At 41.9% G+C, this 20711-nt stretch overlaps 1 protein-coding gene across 1 annotated transcript in view; it reads left to right on the top strand.

Annotated features, from left to right (window-relative positions):
• Positions 1–20460, top strand: part of LOC141172046 (guanylate-binding protein 7-like) — a 28059-nt gene extending 7599 nt beyond the window's left edge. The window contains exons 2-11 of the mRNA XM_073655836.1: positions 5532–5717; positions 6774–6901; positions 7338–7447; positions 7604–7803; positions 10221–10463; positions 10556–10839; positions 15220–15432; positions 16973–17075; positions 18218–18411; positions 19519–20460. Of these exons, the coding sequence (XP_073511937.1) occupies positions 5543–5717; positions 6774–6901; positions 7338–7447; positions 7604–7803; positions 10221–10463; positions 10556–10839; positions 15220–15432; positions 16973–17075; positions 18218–18411; positions 19519–19695 (1827 nt within the window). The 5' untranslated portion in view covers positions 5532–5542 and the 3' untranslated portion in view covers positions 19696–20460. The remainder of the gene's footprint in view (positions 1–5531; positions 5718–6773; positions 6902–7337; positions 7448–7603; positions 7804–10220; positions 10464–10555; positions 10840–15219; positions 15433–16972; positions 17076–18217; positions 18412–19518) is intronic.
• The last annotated feature ends 251 nt before the right edge of the window (positions 20461–20711 follow it).

Below are 20711 nucleotides of genomic sequence, written 5' to 3'. Positions count from 1 at the left end.
GAAGCTCTGGAGTATAATACAGGATGTAACTCAGGATCAGTAATGTAATGTATGTACACAGTGACTGCACAAGCAGAATAGTGAGTGCAGCTCTGGAGTATAATACAGGATGTAACTCAGGATCAGTAATGTAATGTATGTACACAGTGACTGCACCAGCAGAATAGTGAGTGCAGCTCTGGAGGATAATACAGGATGTAACTCAGGATCAGTAATGTAATGTATGTTCACAGTGACTGCACCAGCAGAATAGTGAGTGCAGCTCTGGAGGATAATACAGGATGTAACTCAGGATCAGTAATGTAATGTATGTTCACAGTGACTGCACCAGCAGAATAGTGAGTGCAGCTCTGGAGGATAATACAGGATGTAACTCAGGATCAGTAATGTAATGTATGTACACAGTGACTGCAGCAGCAGAATAGTGAGTGCAGCTCTGGAGTATAATACAGGATGTAACTCAGGATCAGTAATGTAATGTATGTACACAGTGACTGCACAAGCAGAATAGTGAGTGCAGCTCTGGAGTATAATACAGGATGTAACTCAGGATCAGTAATGTAATGTATGTACACAGTGACTGCACCAGCAGAATAGTGAGTGCAGCTCTGGAGGATAATACAGGATGTAACTCAGGATCAGTAATGTAATGTATGTTCACAGTGACTGCACCAGCAGAATAGTGAGTGCAGCTCTGGAGGATAATACAGGATGTAACTCAGGATCAGTAATGTAATGTATGTTCACAGTGACTGCACCAGCAGAATAGTGAGTGCAGCTCTGGAGGATAATACAGGATGTAACTCAGGATCAGTAATGTAATGTATGTACACAGTGACTGCAGCAGCAGAATAGTGAGTGCAGCTCTGGAGTATAATACAGGATGTAACTCAGGATCAGTACAGGATCAGTAATGTAATGTATGTACACAGTGACTGCACCAGCAGAATAGTGAGTGCAGCTCTGGAGTATAATACAGGATGTAACTCAGGATCAGTAATGTAATGTATGTACACAGTGACTGTACCAGCAGAATAATGAGTGCAGCTCTGGAGTATAATACAGGATGTAACCCTCTATCAGTAATGTAATGTATGTACACAGTGACTGCACCTGCAGAATAGTGAGTGCAGCTCTGGAGTATAATACAGGATGTAACTCAGGATCAGTAATGTAATGTATGTACACAGTGACTGCACCAGCAGAATAGTGAGCGCAGCTCTGGAGTATAATACAGGATGTAACTCAGGATTAGTACAGGATCAGTAATGTATGTACACAGTGACTGCACCAGCAGAATAGTGAGTGCAGCTCTGGAGAATAATACAGGATATAACTCAGGAACAGTACAGGATCAGTAATGTAATGTATGTACACAGTGACTGCACCAGCAGAATAGTGAGTGCAGCCCTGGAGTATAATACAGGATGTAACTCAGGATCAGTAATGTAATGTATGTACACAGTGACTGCACCAGCAGAATAGTGAGTGAAGCTCTGGAGTATAATACAGGATGTAACTCAGGATCAGTAATGTAATGTATGTACACAGTGACTGCACAAGCAGAATAGTGAGTGCAGCTCTGGAGTATAATACAGGATGTAACTCAGGATCAGTAATGTAATGTATGTACACAGTGACTGCACCAGCAGAATAGTGAGTGCAGCTCTGGAGGATAATACAGGATGTAACTCAGGATCAGTAATGTAATGTATGTTCACAGTGACTGCACCAGCAGAATAGTGAGTGCAGCTCTGGAGGATAATACAGGATGTAACTCAGGATCAGTAATGTAATGTATGTTCACAGTGACTGCACCAGCAGAATAGTGAGTGCAGCTCTGGAGGATAATACAGGATGTAACTCAGGATCAGTAATGTAATGTATGTACACAGTGACTGCAGCAGCAGAATAGTGAGTGCAGCTCTGGAGTATAATACAGGATGTAACTCAGGATCAGTAATGTAATGTATGTACACAGTGACTGCACAAGCAGAATAGTGAGTGCAGCTCTGGAGTATAATACAGGATGTAACTCAGGATCAGTAATGTAATGTATGTACACAGTGACTGCACCAGCAGAATAGTGAGTGCAGCTCTGGAAGATAATACAGGATGTAACTCAGGATCAGTAATGTAATGTATGTTCACAGTGACTGCACCAGCAGAATAGTGAGTGCAGCTCTGGAGGATAATACAGGATGTAACTCAGGATCAGTAATGTAATGTATGTTCACAGTGACTGCACCAGCAGAATAGTGAGTGCAGCTCTGGAGGATAATACAGGATGTAACTCAGGATCAGTAATGTAATGTATGTACACAGTGACTGCAGCAGCAGAATAGTGAGTGCAGCTCTGGAGTATAATACAGGATGTAACTCAGGATCAGTAATGTAATGTATGTACACAGTGACTGCACCAGCAGAATAATGAGTGCAGCTCTAGAGTATAATACAGGATGTAACTCAGGATCAGTAATGTAATGTTTGTACACAGTGACTGCAGCAGCAGAATAGTGAGTGCAGCTCTGGAGTATAATACAGGATGTAACTCAGGATCAGTACAGGATCAGTAATGTAATGTATGTACACAGTGACTGCACCAGCAGAATAGTGAGTGCAGCTCTGGAGTATAATACAGGATGTAACTCAGGATCAGTAATGTAATGTATGTACACAGTGACTGCACCAGCAGAATAGTGAGTGCATCTCTGGAGTATAATACAGGATGTAACTCAGGATCAGTAATGTAATGTATGTACACAGTGACTGCACCAGCAGAATAGTGAGTGCAGCTCTGGAGTATAATACAGGATGTAACTCAGGATCAGTAATGTAATGTATGTACACAGTGACTCCACCAGCAGAATAGTGAGTGCAGCTCTGGGGTATAATACAGGATGTAACTCAGGATCAGTAATGTAATGTATGTACACAGTGACTGCACCAGCAGAATAGTGAGTGCAGCTCTGGAGTATAATATAAGATGTAACTCAGGATCAGTAATGTAATGTATGTACACAGTGACTGCACCAGCAGAATAGTGAGTGCAGCTCTGGAGTATAATACAGGATGTAACTCAGGATCAGTAATGTAATGTATGTACACAGTGACTGCACCAGCAGACTAGTGAGTGCAGCTCTGGAGTATAATACAGGATGTAACTCAGGATCAGTAATGTAATGTATGTACACAGTGACTGCACCAGCAGAATAGTGAGTGCAGCTCTGGAGTATAATATAGGATGTAACTCAGGATCAGTAATGTAATGTATGTACACAGTGACTGCACCAGCAGAATAGTGAGTGCAGCTCTGGAGTATAATACAGGATGTAACTCAGGATCAGTAATGTAATGTATACACAGTGACTGCACCAGCAGAATAGTGAGTGCAGCTCTGGAGTATAATACAGGATGTAACTCAGGATCAGTACAGGATCAGTAATGTAATGTATGTACACAGTGACTGCACCAGCAGAATAGTGAGTGCAGCTCTGGAGTATAATACAGGATGTAACTCAGGATCAGTAATGTAATGTATGTACACAGTGACTGTACCAGCAGAATAATGAGTGCAGCTCTGGAGTATAATACAGGATGTAACCCTCTATCAGTAATGTAATGTATGTACACAGTGACTGCACCTGCAGAATAGTGAGTGCAGCTCTGGAGTATAATACAGGATGTAACTCAGGATCAGTAATGTAATGTATGTACACAGTGACTGCACCAGCAGAATAGTGAGCGCATCTCTGGAGTATAATACAGGATGTAACTCAGGATCAGTACAGGATCAGTAATGTATGTACACAGTGACTGCACCAGCAGAATAGTGAGTGCAGCTCTGGAGTATAATGCAGAATGTAACTCAGGATCAGTAATGTAATGTATGTACACAGTGACTGCACCAGCAGAATAATGAGTGCAGCTCTAGAGTATAATACAGGATGTAACTCAGGATCAGTAATGTAATGTATGTACACAGTGACTGTACCAGCAGAATAATGAGTGCAGCTCTGAAGTATAATACAGGATGTAACCCTCTATCAGTAATGTAATGTATGTACACAGTGACTGCACCTGCAGAATAGTGAGTGCAGCTCTGGAGTATAATACAGTATGTAACTCAGGATCAGTACAGGATCAGTAATGTAATGTATGTACACAGTGACTGCACCAGCAGAATAGTGAGTGCAGCTCTGGAGTATAATACAGGATGTAACTCAGGATCAGTAATGTAATGTATGTACACAGTGACTGTACCAGCAGAATAATGAGTGCAGCTCTGGAGTATAATACAGGATGTAACTCAGGAACAGTACAGGATCAGTAATGTAATGTATGTACACAGTGACTGCACCTGCAGAATAGTGAGTGCAGCTCTGGAGTATAATACAGGATGTAACTCAGGATCAGTAATGTAATGTATGTACACAGTGACTGCACCAGCAGAATAGTGAGCGCAGCTCTGGAGTATAATACAGGATGTAACTCAGGATCAGTGCAGGATCAGTAATGTATGTACACAGTGACTGCACCAGCAGAATAGTGAGTGCAGCTCTGGAGTATAATACAGCATGTAACTCAGGATCAGTAATGTAATGTATGTACACAGTGATTGCACCAGCAGAATACTGAGTGCAGCTCTGGAGTATTATACAGGATGTAACTCAGGATCAGTAATGTAACGTATGTACACAGTGACTGCACCAGCAGAATAGTGAGCGCAGCTTTGGAGTATAATACAGGATGTAACTCAGGATCAGTACAGGATCAGTAATGTATGTACACAGTGACTGCACCAGCAGAATAGTGAGTGCAGCTCTGGAGTATAATACACCATGTAACTCAGGATAAGTACAGGATCAGTAATGTAATGTATGTACACAGTGACTGCACCAGCAGAATAGTGACTGCAGCTCTGGAGTATAATACAGGATGTAACTCAGGATCAGTAATGTAATGTATGTACACAGTGACTGCAGCAGCAGAATAGTGAGTGCAGCTCTGGGGTATAATGCAGGATGTAACTCAGGATCAGTAATGTAATGTGTGTACACAGTGACTGCACCAACAGAATAGTGAGTGCAGTTCTGGAGTATAATACAGGATGTAAATCAGGATCAGTAATGTAATGTATGTACACAGTGACTCCACCAGCAGAATAGTGAGTGTAGCTCTGGAGTATAATACAGGATGTAACTCAGGATCAGTACAGGATCAGTAATGTAATGTATGTACACAGTGACTGCACCAGCAGAATAGTGAGTGCAGCTCTGGAGTATAATACAGGATGTAACTCAGGATCAGAACAGGATCAGTAATGTAATGTATGTACACAGTGACTGCACCAGCAGAATAGTGAGTGCAGCTCTGGAGTATAATACAGGATGTAACTCAAGATCAGTAATGTAATGTATGTACACAGTGACTGCACCAGCAGAATAGTGAGTGCAGCTCTGGGGTATAATACAAGATGTAACTCAGGATCAGTACAGGATTTTTTTATGTTATATTTTTATCATTTACAGACTTTCCAAAAATGGAGTGTCCAGTGTGTTTGATAGAGAATCACGAAGATGGAACAATCCAAGTTAATCAGGATGCGCTGAAAACCTTATCCGACATTACTCAGAAGGTGGTTGTTGTGGCCATAGTTGGGAAATACCGTACTGGGAAGTCTTATCTGATGAACAGACTGGCAGGAAGTAAAAATGGTAAGAGAAGTGTGACAGAGACCAGAAATAAGTATGTAAAGCAAGATTCCCAGTCAACATCAATATAATCCCATGGTCATGCATTGACATCAATTGAAACTCTTTCGGAACATGGGGTGACAATTGTGTATGAGGAACAGAACGTTGGCTTCTTGCTTCTCTCTGTAGTGCCACGTCCCTGCATGATCCCCATGGTCCTTCCCCCGGCAGGGACGCCGTCTTGCTTACCGCCCCAACCCACACCTCCTCCTGCTGAGGCAGTCTTCAGGAATTTGCGCACACCTGGCACATCCCTGGGCACTGGGCTTAGGGCGCGTGCTCTCCCGGTCTCTTAAAGAGACAGCGCGCGCCATCCTAAAGTGTCCCCTACCAATGTCTGGAAGTCACTTATTATTTAAGGCACCTTCACTTGTTGGGAGGTGCCTGATCAATGTGTTCACTTTGCTTGTTTGCATGCTTGCTAGTTCTCACGTCCCCTGTTCTAGTGTACCTGCCTGCATACCATCCGTACCTGCAAACACCTGCCGGGCCTGCCTGAATATCAGCCGTACTTGATAGTACCTGTCGTGCCAGTCTGCATACCAGCTATACCTGCCTGCACCTGCCGTGCCTGCCTGTATATCAGCCTTACCTACCAGCACCCGCCATGCCTGCCTGCTGTGCCAATCTGTATGCCAGCCATACATGCCTGCACCTGCCTTGTCTTCCAGTCTTCTAGTATACCTGCCTGTACCTTCTGAACCTTCCCATTCCTGACCGCTCCATCTTCCTGCCCCTTTAGGGGTCAGCTACCACGGACGTTACACTCTCCATGACACATAATATGTAGGGTTACTCTGTTATAAGCATGTATCAGATGGAGAGAACCCTAAAAAAAGTTTACCATACACAATGTCCTCCAAATGGCTTTGTAGGAAGTAGTTGTCATTATTGGCTTCCATTCTCTTACCACGCCATCATTTTTGTTCAATTCATGGACATCATTATTCGTCATTATGCTTTCTGTCTTTTTTTTCATATCACATTCCTAATACCATCATGTGTCTGTCCATACAGGCTTTTCCTTAGGATCGACAGTCCAGTCCATGACTAAAGGTATCTGGATGTGGTGTGTTCCTCACCCTTTTAACAAGGATCAAACACTGGTGCTGATGGATACAGAAGGACTGGGCGATGTGGAGAAGGTCAGTGGAAATCTAAACCATCGTAGACCTAAATTTGACCATCCATAGATAGAGATTGGATACTCGTATGTTACGATACCTGATTCACTCTATGTACACCATTAAATGAAAGTTTTCACTTCTTTTTCAGAACGTCATGTATCCCATCTCTTTTATTAGCCATAAATACAAGTAAAGGAGTCTGTCCAAAAGTGGTCAACTCATCTACTTTAGAAAATGTTTCTCCATTGGAGACCATCTTCTATGAGCCACCATGCAGAACCTAACTCCTTCTTATTCTTGCCTTACGAATGGTGTATCTACTAACGGGAGTGAGGTTTGGCTTTGAAGGCCAGAAGTTTTTACCTATTCTGCACTTTTGGATTCTTGAGTTGTAAATCTGGTATTAGGGATTGAATATAATTTTGTGTTATGAAAACTTTTTTTTGTATTTCAGGGAAACAGCCAAAATGATTCCTGGATCTTCGCCCTCGCTGTTCTTCTTAGCAGCACCTTGGTATTTAACAGTGTAGGGACAATTGACCAGCAAGCCATGGACCAACTCCAGTATCCTTTACATGAGCTCTATTCCTTTTTTCATATTGACAGAACCTAAAACGCACAAAATGTTTTTGGGGGTCATTTCTTCCTTTTGCACTTTTTAAAAGGGAAGATAACCCCTTTTTTCAACTGATATATAAATAATTCCTTAACTTCTCGAAGTTACGTTACAGAACTTACCGAGAAGATAAAAATAAAATCAGCCGAGCTGGAGGCAGATATGGAAGACGACTCATCAGAGTTCAAGAGAACTTTCCCATCATTTGTGTGGTGTGTTCGAGATTTTAGCCTAGAGCTGAAACTTGATGGAAAGGATATCACCGAGGATGAGTATCTGCAAAGTGCCTTGAGGTTAAAGAAAGGTACAAATGTTTCTAGAGTAGACTTTTATTGGAACTCTGTGTTCTGTTGGTTTATAAATTAACCACTGGGAGGTTCCCTCTTGTCAATGGGATGTGTCCATATAATGATTCTGTCCAATCAGTGCTATGTTGCCTAATCTTTGTACCAGTAAGTACACGGTGATTCACTCTCTACTTTACGGAAAAATTGGTGTAACTATTACGGAAAAATTGCTGTAACTACCTTACATATCTCCAGCTCCTTACCACTGAAGTTGGCTACCTTCTCTTATCTCTGGTCTCACTATTCTGGGTCTCAGAAATTGCTAAACATATTCTAGATCCACAGCCACATATCTGATTCAAGTACAGGCTTGCTATCTCTGTCCTTCCTTCCTTCACACACACACACACACACACACACACACACACACACACACACACACACACACACACACACACATACACTAACTATCACACAACTACTGAGAACTTTCTAAAAAAAATCTAATTCTGCTTCTGTGACCCTTCGCTTGTGCAGGGCCTGCAAATATAATTACATTACAGTTTAAAGGAGCCTATCTCATTCCTAGCATGACTATCACATTATATACAGTACAGACCAAAAGTTTGTACACACCTTCTCATTTAAACATTTTTCTGTATTTTCATGACTTTGAAAATTGTACATTCACACTGAAGGCATCAAAACTATGAATTAACACATGTGGAATTATATACTTAACAAAAAAAGTGTGAAACAACTGAAAATATGTCTTATATTCTAGGTTCTTCAAAGTAGCCACCTTTTGCTTTGATGACTGCTTTGCACACTCTTGGCATTCTCTTGATGAGCTTCAAGAGGTAGTCATCGGAAATGGTTTTCACTTCACAGGTATGCCCTGTCAGGTTTAATAAGTGGGATTTCTTGCCTTATAAATGGGGTTGGGACCATCAGTTGTGTTGTGCAGAAGTCAGGTGGATACACAGCTGATAGTCCTACTGAATAGACTGTTAGAATTTGTATTATGGCAAGAAAAAAGAAGCTAAGTAAAGAAAAACGAGTGGCCATCATTACTTTAAGAAATGAAGGTCAGTCAGTCCAAAAAATTGGGCAAACTTTGAAAGTGTCCCCAAGTGCCGTTGCAAAAACTATCAAGCGCTACAAAGAAACTGGCTCACATGAGGACCGCCCCAGAAAAGGAAGACCAAGAGTCACCTCTGCTTCTGAGGATAAGTTTGTCTGAGTCACCAGCCTCAGAAATCGCAGGTTAACAGCAGCTCAGATTAGAGACCAGGTCAATGCTACACAGAGTTCTAGCAGCAGACACATCTCTACAACAACTGTTAAGAGGAGACTTTGTGCAGCAGGCCTTCATGGTAAAATAGTTGCTAGGAAACCACTGCTAAGGACAGGCAACAAGCAGAAGAGACTTGTTTGGGCTAAAGAACACAAGGAATGGACATTAGACCAGTGGAAATCTGTGCTTTGCTCTGATGAGTCAAATTTGAGATCTTTGGTTCCAACCACCGTGTCTTAGTGCGACGCAGAAAAGGTGAACGGATGGACTCTACATGCCTGGTTCCCACCGTGAAGCATGGAGGAGGAGGTGTGATGGTGTGGGGGTGCTTTGCTGGTGACACTGTTGAGGATTTATTCAAAATTGAAGGCATACTGAACCAGCATGGCTACCACAGCATCTTGCAGCGGCATGCTATTCCATCCGGTTTGCGTTTAGTTGGACCATCATTTATTTTTCAACAGGACAATGACCCCAAACACACCTCCAGGCTGTGTAAGGGCTATTTGACCAAGAAGGAGAGTGATGGGGTGCTACGCCAGATGACCTGGCCTCCACAGTCACCAGACCTGAACCCAATCGAGATGGTTTGGGGTGAGCTGGACCGCAGAGTGAAGGCAAAAGGGCCAACAAGTGCTAAGCATCTCTGGGAACTCCTTCAAGATTGTTGGAAGACCATTTCTGGTGACTACCTCTTGAAGCTCATAAAGAGAATGCCAAGAGTGTGCAAAGCAATCATCATAGCAAAAAGGTGGCTACTTTGAAGAACCTAGAATATAAGACATATTTTCATTAGTTTCACACTTTTTTGTAAAGTATATAATTCCACATGTGTTAATTCATAGTTTTGATGCCTTCAGTGTGAATGTACAATTTTCAAGGTCATGAAAATACAGAAAAATCTTTAAATGAGGTGTGTCCAAACTTTTGGTCTGTACTGTAGATTTAGCATAAAAGGCATTGATATAATACTTTTCATTAAGTCAACAGTTACAAATCTTCAGAGGGTTAAAGACTTTTTCCTTTCCATTAGAGGTGTGACCGCTACATATATCCCCTTCTAGAGCATCACCCCCAAATCTGATGGTTTATATATTAATGTGCAGATGTAAATCAAATCTTTTTATCTATTTTAAGGCCTGAGTGCAGCAGTACAAAACTACAACCTTCCCCGGGAGTGTCTCCTTCATTACTTCCATTCACACAAATGCTTTGTGTTTGATCGGCCAGCATCTAAGACTGATCTCCAGAACCTGGATAACATTAAAGAAACTCAGCTAGATGCTTCCTTTGTAGAACAGACAAAGACATTCTGTGACTACATTTATAGAAATAGTCAAGTTAAATCCTTAGCAGGCGGTTACAAGATTACTGGAAGAGGTAAGTCCTCACTCTATGGGATGACTTTTCTCATTTTTCTGTGTGATTTTTCAACGTCTAATGGTCTAATTCTCACTCTTATATATCATTAGGTCTTGGGGACCTTGCAGTCTCCTACGTAGAGGCAATTCGTAGTGGTTCCATTCCTTCTTTGGAAAATGCGGTTCTTGTCCTGACCAAACTTGAGAACTCTCGAGCTGTAGTAGAAGCTTTATCTAAGTACGACGAGGTGATGAGTCAAAATACAAGCAAATTTCCAACTGAGACCTGTGAGGACTTCCTAAACCTGGACAAGGCTTGTCAGTCTGAAGCACTGACTGTCTTTATGAAAGTTTCCTTCAAGGATGAAAATCAAGAATACCAGGCAAAGCTTGTTGTAAGTAAAGTTATACAAAAAAAGCCTGATCAACAAAGTAATAGGTTTTGAGACCTTATATAATAATTTTTTTTCTGGGGTGTGGGATTGTCTGATCCAACCAGCTACAAAATTGTCAATGCGAAATGTTCCAATATATTATTATTATATTACATACAAAAGTTACATGGATAGTCTTAAATTGGGGACAAAACCGACTAGAAGCAGTCTTTGTACTTCCCTATCAGTCACTGTGTACACCAGATGCTCTTGTCCTGATGGAAGGCCAATTTAGTATTACTCCAAACTTTAATTTAGTAAATTAAATTAAACTTGTAATTTAGTAAATTATTCTGGGTTTACCGGGACATTATTTTGTACCTTTTGCTTGGCAGCTCTTCTGCCCAATTTCTCTAGAGATGCATTTTGTACTTTGGTGCTGTTGTCTTGTCTGACTCCAGCTCGGCTTTTGGGCCATGAAGAATGTCTTCAGCGCTTGGTGTAGAATCAACTTTGGTTCTCATTTAGGCTTCTCTTGCAGGACTCTCCAGATCTCCTGATATCTAAATGCTAGCGTAGATGAAAAACGATTCAGCGTCTTCAGAACTTGGTGTAGAATCAATTTTGGTTCTCATTTAGGCTTCTCTCACAGGTCTATCCGGACCTACAGTACAGACCAAAAGTTTGGACACACCTTATCATTTAAAGATTTTTCTTTATTTTCAAGACTATGAAAATTGTACATTCACACTGAAGGTATCAAAACTATGAATTAACAGATGTGGAATTATACACTTAACAAAAAAGTGTGAAACAACTGAAAATATGTCTTATATTCTAGATTCTTCAAAGTAGCCACCTTTTGCTTTGATGACTGCTTTGCACACTCTTGGCATTCTCTTGATGAGCTTCAAGAGGTAGTCACCGGAAATGGTTTTCACTTCACAGGTGTGCCCTGTCAGGTTTAATAAGTGGGATTTCTTGCCTTATAAATGGAGTTGGGACCATCAGTTGTGTTGTGCAGAAGCCTGGTGGATACACAGCTGATAGTCCTACTGAATAGACTGTTAGAATTTGTATTAAGGCAAGAAAAAAGCAGCTAAGTAAAGAAAAACGAGTGGCCATCATTACTTTAAGTAATGAAGGTCAGTCAGTCCAAAAAATTGGGCAAACTTTGAAAGTGTCCCCAAGTGCAGTTGCAAAAACCATCAAGCGCTACAAAGAAACTGGCGCACATGAGGACCGCCCCAGGAAAGGAAGACCAAGAATCACCCCTGCTTCTGAGGATAAGTTTATTCGAGTCACCAGCCTCAGAAATCGCAGGTTAACAGCAGCTCAGATTAGAGACCAGGTCAATGCCACACAGAGTTCTAGCAGCAGACACATCTCTACAACAACTGTTAAGAGGAGACTTTGTGCAGCAGGCCTTCATGGTAAAATAGCTGCTAGAAAACCACTGCTAAGGACAGGCAACAAGCAGGAGAGACTTGTTTGGGCTAAAGAACACAAGGAATGGACATTAGACCAGTGGAAATCTGTGCTTTGGTCTGATGAGTTCAAATTTGAGATCTTTGGTTCCAACCACCGTGTCTTTGTGCGACGCAGAAAAGGTGAACGGATGGACTCTACATGCCTGGTTCCCACCGTGAAGCATGGAGGAGGAGGTGTGATGGTGTGGGGGGTGCTTTGCTGGTGACACCGTTGGGGATTTATTCAAAATTGAAGGCATACTGAACCAGCATGGCTACCACAGCATCTTGCAGCGGCATGCTATTTCATCCGGTTTGCGTTTATTTGGACCATCATTTATTTTTCAACAGGACAATGACCCCAAACACACCTCCAGGCTGTGTAAGGGCTATTTGACCAAGAAGAATAGTGATGGGGTGCTACGCCAGATGACCTGGCCTCCAATCACCAGACCTAAACCCAATCGAGATGGTTTGGGGTGAGCTGGACCGCTGAGTGAAGGCAAAAGGGCCAACAAGTGCTAAGCATCTCTGGGAACTCCTTCAAGATTGTTGGAAGACCATTTCCGGTGACTACCTCTTGAAGCTCATCAAGAGAATGCCAAGAGTGTGCAAAGCAGTCATTATAGCAAAAGGTGGCTACTTTGAAGAACCTAGAATATAAGACATATTTTCAGTTGTTTCACACTTTTTTGTTAAGTATATAATTCCACATGTGTTAATTCATAGTCTTGATGCCTTCAGTGTGAATGTACAATTTTCATAGTCATGAAAATACAGAAAAATCTTTAAATGAGAAGGTGTGTCCAAACTTTTGGTCTGTACTGTACCTTGACGAAGAAGCATTCAATGTCTTCAGCGCTTGGTGTAGAATCAACTTTGGTTCTAATTTAGGCTTCTCTCTCAGGTCTCTCCAGGCTTACGTTGACGAAGGATGATTCATTGTCTTCAGCTCTTGGTGTAGAATCAACTTTGGTTCTTATTTAGGCTTCTCTCACAGGACTTTCCATGTCGTCTGATATTTGAGTGCTAACGTAGACGAAGAATGATTCAACGTCTTCAGCGCTTGGTGTAGAATCAACTTTGGTTCTCATTTAGGCCTCTCTTACAGGACCCTCTAGGGCAGGGGTCTCAAACTCGGCTGGGTATATGGGCCGCACACGGAAAAAAATTTAATTTGGGGGGCCGCATTCTTTGCAGGACAAAGTGACATTTTTAGTGATACCATTTTTTTTTTCTATACACCTTTTGAACATTTTTGCTGTTTTATTTTTTATAGCTTGGGTCGTTATGGATGTGGCGATAATAAAACATGCACTTTTTTTGTTTACTTTAGTTTGGATATAAAGCAGCATTTTTAGTGGCAAAATATTTTTTCATGCTTTATTTTGACGTTTTTCTGCCAAAATCTTGTAGTAATGTGCCCCACCCTGGTCTGCATCTTGTAATGTCCCCCATCTTTGTCCCCATCTTGTTGTAATGTCTCCCATCCTGGGCCCAATATTGTCGTAATGTCACATACCGCTCCCCATATTGTAGATATGTCCTCATCTTGTAGTAATGCCCCATCCTGGTCCCCATCTTGTTGTAATGTTCCCATCTTCTAGGAATGTCCCCATCCTGGTCCCCCTCTTGTAGTAATGTCCCCAGCCTGGTCCCCATGTTTTAGGACTGTCCCCAGCCTGGTCCCCATGTTTAAGGACTGTCCCCAGCCTGGTCCCCATCTTTTAGGACTGTCCCCAGCCTGGTCCCTGTGATTTAGGACTGTCCCCAGCCTGGTCCCCATCTTTTAGGACTGTCCCCAGCCTGGTCCCCATCTTGGAGGACTGTCCCTTGTGCCGTTCTACACATACAAGAGAAAAAAAAAAGATTCTTCTCACCTGTCCTCCGTTCCCTCGGCGTCCTTTCTGCACCTGTGGCCCGCAGGCACCATAGACCCCGATCGTGGCCCGGTTCAGGAGCTGCCGGCTACTGCGCTTCAGTTCAGTGTATTGCCGCGCAGAGCCCGGCTCTCTGCACAGCAATACCAGTGCCAGCCGCCGGCCTATCAGAGGCCAGCAGGTGACATCTGTGCGTGTCAGTGACGTCATACACCGCTGCGCTGGGACGCAGATGTCAGCTGCTGGCCTCTGATAGGCCGGCGGCAGCCACTGGTATTGCTGTGCAGAGAGCCGGTCTCCGTGCAGCAATACACTGAACTGAAGCGCAGCTGCCGGCAGCTCCTGGATCGGGCCACGATCGGGGTCTATGGTGCCTGCGGGCCGCGTGTTTGAGACCCCTGCTCTAGGGTAACGTAGATAAAGAAAGATTCAACATCTTCAGCACTCGGTGTAGAATCAACTTTGGTTCTCATTTAGGCCTCTCTTACAGGTCCCTCTAGGCTAACATAGACAAAGAAAGATTCAACATCTTCAGCGCTTGGTGTAGAATCGACTTTGGTTCTCATTTAGGCCTCTCTTACAGGTCCCTCTAGGCTAACATAGACAAAGAAAGATTCAACATCTTCAGCACTCGGTGTAGAATCAACTTTGGTTCTCATTTAGGCCTCTCTTACAGGTCCCTCTAGGCTAACATAGACAAAGAAAGATTCAACATCTTCAGCGCTTGGTGTAGAATCGACTTTGGTTCTCATTTAAGCTTCTCTCACAGGACTCTCCAGATCGCCTGATATCTGAGGGCTAACATGCACTCCTGTATAAGCTCAAATGTAGAATTGTCCAGGTCAACACAGTAGCTCAGTTGTTATCATTGTTTCTTTTCAACCCTGTAATTCTGAGGTGAAGTCACACAATGGGCACTTCTATATGAAGATCTACTGACAGTTACTTTGTCTGGGACAAAATCCAACTTTTTGTGTTTATTTCATCTTTTAACATTTGTGGATAGTGCATTTATTGACTAAAGTTTTTTTTTGCTGTTTTTTTTCTTGTAGGAAGAATTGGAAAGTAAAAAGGCAGCATATATAAGTCAAAATGAACAGGCATCAGTGAGGAAGTGCAAGGACTTACTAGAGGAGTTAAGTGCTGGAGTTAAAAAGGCAATAAATGATGGCAAGTTCTCAGTGGCTGGCGGATATACATTATTCACTGAAGAGAAAAAAACATTGGAGGCTAATTATCTGAAGGCTACAGGCAAAGGGGTAAAGGTACGTAGAACTACTCCTGACCATTGTGCTGTTAAAATTTCATAGAGCCTATAGAGTTGCATCTTCTTTTAAACATCAAGAAATTCTTTGCAAACATGAGTAAAACTATTTTGCAGGACCAGATTATAGGAACGGTTATGGGAACAAGTAAGTGTCTCCACCACCCAGTAGGTCAACTTCTTTCTGATTGCAGGGCACATCAGTGAAAAGATTTAATGTGTACCTCTAGAAATATACTTCTAGCGTCCAATGCCAACCTCCCCTATTCTACCGTGAAGTTCATCTCTCTCCCATGTTGATGAATGTCATCTGGAATAGCAGCCATTGGAGACAAGCAAATCTGCTAGACTTCAAATCTGGCAGATTTTCTCCTCTTTAGTCTGCAAATTGCATTTACATCAAAATGTATTTAATGTAAATTGAATGAGGTCTCTGAGGTCTCCTCACTCCAAAGTACAACAATGGAGATGCTCTGTTCTGGCACTGGTTGTGGAGACACGAGGGTCAACGGGTGCTCTTATCCACTGGCCTGGCTGTCTTTAGAATGACTGCACAGGCCAGAGCTCAGTGATGGGCAGTGGGGCAGATTTGTATTCCACCAGCTGGAACCGTGGTTCTTGGGCTGACGTCCTGTAAAGTCACAACAGTGACAGAATCAGGACTCTTTTATATACCACAGCCTTCATTTCAGGGCATTGTCCCACAGGATTGATGTGAGGTATGGAAAGGTAATTCCTCGTTATTCGATTGTTCAATTATACTGCATATTTGTCCTCCAACTTGCGCAGACTAGAAAACCGCAGGGGGCTGATGCTATACATAATCAGCAGGCATTCCACAAGTTGACATATAACAAAGGTCAACAGACAGTCTCACATGAAACAATGGCTCATGTCCCTTGACCTACTGAACAAAGGAACAGTACGTAAGGCATAATTAAGAATAATTCACCCCCGCACCAGTGACCAGATTGACGCTGTCGTCACATTTGTCTCCTCTTCACCGGAGCTTCTGACATCGGCTAGGCTTCAATACACATTCTGACATCATGTCATCAGAGCATGTATCATCTTATGCAGTCATCTGGGGTTGCGCACGTCATGACATCAGAAAGTGCATCAAGGCCTAGCCTGCACCTGAAGAACCAATGATGAGTGAAGTAGAGCCCAGCTCTACAGGTGGGGAGCCTTAGGAAACTAGCGAAGGAGTAACAAGCCGGAACAGGTGAGGGGCTAGGTGAGTATAAAATTGAATTTCTTTTAATTGCTTCTTAACCCATATGAATTAATTCAAATGGCTTCCAACAAATATTTTGCTGGATTCGTGTGAATCCCAAAAATTCGCATGAGTGGTCACATTAGTTGCCTTTTAGCTTTTGATTTTTTGAAGGCCAACTGCTTGGTAAGCAATTGGGATTTTTAATTTCACAAATGCACTAATGTATACATATGTAGCAGTGCTAAATTTACTTATTTCTTATGTTCATCCTTAGTAATAATCATCGATAACATATCTGTATTACTATTACATTTCTTTACAGTATCTGGAGGTCTTGCAGGAGTTTCTTAAAGAAATGGAACATACCGAATCCACCATCTTGCAGGCTGACAAGACACTGGAGGAAAAAGAAAAAAAGTTAGCAGGTAGGATTTTAGATGAACTGAAAGTCTGGACTTTCTCATCTACTGGGCCGTATTATATGCCATCTTTGAGGTGAGCCCCTGATCCGGATGAGCTGTTGTGATGCAGCACGGATAGATGATGTTGGTGCAGCAGGGAGATCCATATGAATCAAAAGAAGCAGCAGTGGAGGAATGGTGATAGGAGGAGCAAAATGGACTAGAAGAGACTCAGTGATGAGAAACTAGTGAACTAACAGTGGTATAGCAGCGCAGAGTTTGTCAGAAAATCCAGAGCAGAAGTAATAGGGTTGACTTTGTGAAAGCAGAGCTGGCTTTGCAACAGAGTGCAATGTAGAGCTGGTAGCAGAATAAAATAATTGAATCAGCAACAGCAGAGGTTAGTTTGTCATAGAGTCCAATGTAGAAATGGTAGCAGTAAAGCAGATATCCAGAGCTTAGTTTGTCACAGAGTCCAATGGAGAGCTAGTAGCAGTATAACACATTTGACTCATCAGTAGCATGACAAAGTTTGGCATGAGGCCGAACTTTGCGTAACAGGCCATGGTAGCAGAGAACTTTAACTGATTTCTCTGGTGGTATCTCCTCATCTGGGCCAGGCTAAATGACCCAGGAAAGTTGATTGTTAAAGGGACTGTCCCCTTTAAGAAATCGTTATCTGATATGTACCATTTGTTGTAAAAAGAAACCCACTTGCTTTAGTCACCCTTCCTGGTTCCAGCACTAAGTATCCGCTGCACTCAGTGTCATTTATTATTTGCAATGCTGACATTACGTAGACAGCACTGCAGCCAATCACTGATATCAGCGGCTCCACCCATGAGCACTCAAAGCCGCTAGGATCACTGATAGGCTGTGGTGATGTTGAAGTGATGTCAGCAATGCAGCTAAGTAATAGAGGCCAGGGCAGCGGCAGAGACTCAGCGCTGGACCCCCAGAAGGGAAAGTAAAGTACAGTTTGTTTTTTACGAATTGTTATTTGTTTTCTTGTAATTTGTGTATTTCAGTTAAAGTTTTCTGAAAGGGACTAATGCCTAAAGTTGGGCTAAGATCGAACCATTAAGAAAGTGATGCTCGAGGTAGCACACATTAAAACCTAAAGGATTATCACTGAATTATATAGATAAATCCATTTATTTCAACAGAGCAGAGAAAGCAGGCAGAAGATGCAGCACGAGAGAAGGAGATCCTGGAAAAAAACAACATGGAGCTGCAGAAGAAACATGAAAATGATCAGGAAACTTATAAGATGCATGTGGAAATGCTGGAAAAGAAAATGAATGAAGAACGAGAGAATATGATGAAAGAAAACGAATGGATGATACAAGAGAAACTCAAGGTAATCCATCACATTTTAAGTTCCAAAAAAAGTTCCCATTATTAATCTTATACCTGCCAACTCTCCTGGAATGTCCTGCTGTCTCCTGGAAAACAGACAGACCACCCAGATGCCTGAAAAAGTTGGCAAATCTTCTGGCCTCCAGGCTCCTGAAAGAGTTGGCAGATCTTCTGGCCTCCAGGCTCCTGAAAAAACTGGCAAATCTTCTGGCCTCCAGGCTCCTGAAAGAGCTGACAAATCTTCTGGCCTCCAGGCTCCTGAAAGAGTTGGCAAATCTTCTGGCTTCCAGACTCCTGAAAGAGTTGGCAAATCTTCTGGCCTCCAGGCTCCTAAAAGAGTTGGCAGATCTTCTGGCCTCCAGGCTCCTGAAAGAGCTGGCAAATCTTCTGGCCCCCAGGCTCCTGAAAGAGCTGGCAAATCTTCTGGCCTCCAGACTCCTGAAAAAGTAGGCAAATCTTCTGGCTTCTAGATGCCTGAAAGAGTTGGCAAATCTTCTGGCCTCCAGACTCCTGAAAGAGTTGGCAAATCTTCTGGCTTCTAGATGCCTGAAAGAGTTGACAAATCCTCTGGCCTCCAGACTCCTGAAAGAGTTGGCAAATCTTCTGGCCTCCAGATGCCTGAAAGAGTTGGCAAGTCTTCTAGGAAATGCCAAAACCTCCCATTTGATGATGCTGACTGGGGTGCTCTATCTCATTTCCAATTGACCCTCCAGTGGTGGGGGAGGTGGGAGTATTGGACATGAAGGGTTTGTGGAAAGGTAAAGGGGCTTCACTATGAAGGATATAAATATCATTGGGTCAAGGCCAAGGATTTTCTAGGGGGCTCTTTCTCAGCATGATACTCAGAACAGGGCAGAGGATTTTCAACAATTAATTCTCAGAATAAAGAAAAGGGTAAGCGCCCCTAGTGCAAATCATACAAGGTGGATGGAACACTTTAAGGTGGTAATTACTCACGCTGTGAGGTTGGGCTCACAGGCACAACTCTGCACAAGTAGGAAATAAAATGCTCCCTCAGGGCTGCAGCTTCACCCACTGGGTTCCAATAGGAGTCCAGAAAATTACAAATTAATTCTCAGAAGGAATTTATCAAATGTGTTCTTTGCAGGAACAAAAGCAATTGCTCGATGAAGGATTTAAAAGGAAAGCTGAAATGATGGAGGAGGACATTAGGAGATTGAAAGAAGAAACCAACAAACCATCATCATCTTTTTTAGGAGACATAATAACCGGGATTTTACCTGGTGCAGTTGGAAATCTATTAAGAAAAACCGGTATTTTGTAAGCAATATATTTAAAATCAGTATGTATATGCGTTGAAAAAAGTGTTATATTTGTATTGCCCAAATTCCCTTTTAATTAATTGTTCAGTTATATCATTAAAAGAATCAACATTCCTATTTTCGAAAGCAGAGCTAGCCATAGTTTTTTCTTAAAAAAAAAAAAATCATATTATTCTATGGAGTGAAAAATAAATTGACAGTAAAAAAAGATATCACAAAAACCATGTGAAAACTCTTTAACAAAACGTAGAAATAATGTTTAGGAAATGACCAAAAGAAGCTACAAAAGTTTCCTAAAGTGTTTTCTCCATGAAAAACTTGTTGGGTTCATCTGAGCTTAAAAATCGTGAGCGCATACCCTAAATATGTTGTAAATTCCATATAGGAACCAAAGCTTCATTATTTGTGCAAGAAAGTGAGGTGGTCCAAACTCTGTAAAGGTATATTATGTAGTACAGATTGTTGGACTCCATTAGATTAAAATAAGTTTATCTCAGATATTAATATTTTTAGATGATTGTATCACTGGGAACCTTTTTCCTCGTAAGTTACATGCTCTGCTGGATCTACTGTAGGATCGAGACCCAACGACTGATGAAGTTCTCAGTATAGGATTGAAACAATTTGTATGAGTTTTCGTAAAGAGAGATACATTCTTCATCTTTTCTTGACATTTTAGAGTCTAGATCCCAAAATAAAGCCAATGAGGCCCTAGGAACAAATTGCTATCTAGAGTTAAAACATGTTGTTGCATAAAAATAAAGATTGTTGACATCTCTGCTAATGTTTGTGAATTATTATACGATACGATACCATGAAAAAGTATTCATACCCTGTGAACTTTTCCACTTTCTTTCATGTTACACTCAAAAACTTAAATGTCTTTTATTGGGATTTTATTTGATAAACCAACACAAAGTAACAAGTATTTGTGAAGTGTAAAGGAAGTAATACATGGTTTTCAAAATATTTTAAAATATAAATCTGAAAATTGTGATGTGCATTTGTATGCAGCCCC

Source organism: Phyllobates terribilis, unplaced genomic scaffold, assembly GCF_046119375.1.
Source record: "Phyllobates terribilis strain yellow unplaced genomic scaffold, ASM4611937v1 Scaffold_12__6_contigs__length_324123572, whole genome shotgun sequence".
Taxonomy (NCBI): domain Eukaryota; kingdom Metazoa; phylum Chordata; class Amphibia; order Anura; family Dendrobatidae; genus Phyllobates; species Phyllobates terribilis.
This window is presented reverse-complemented; position numbering and strand designations above follow the sequence as displayed.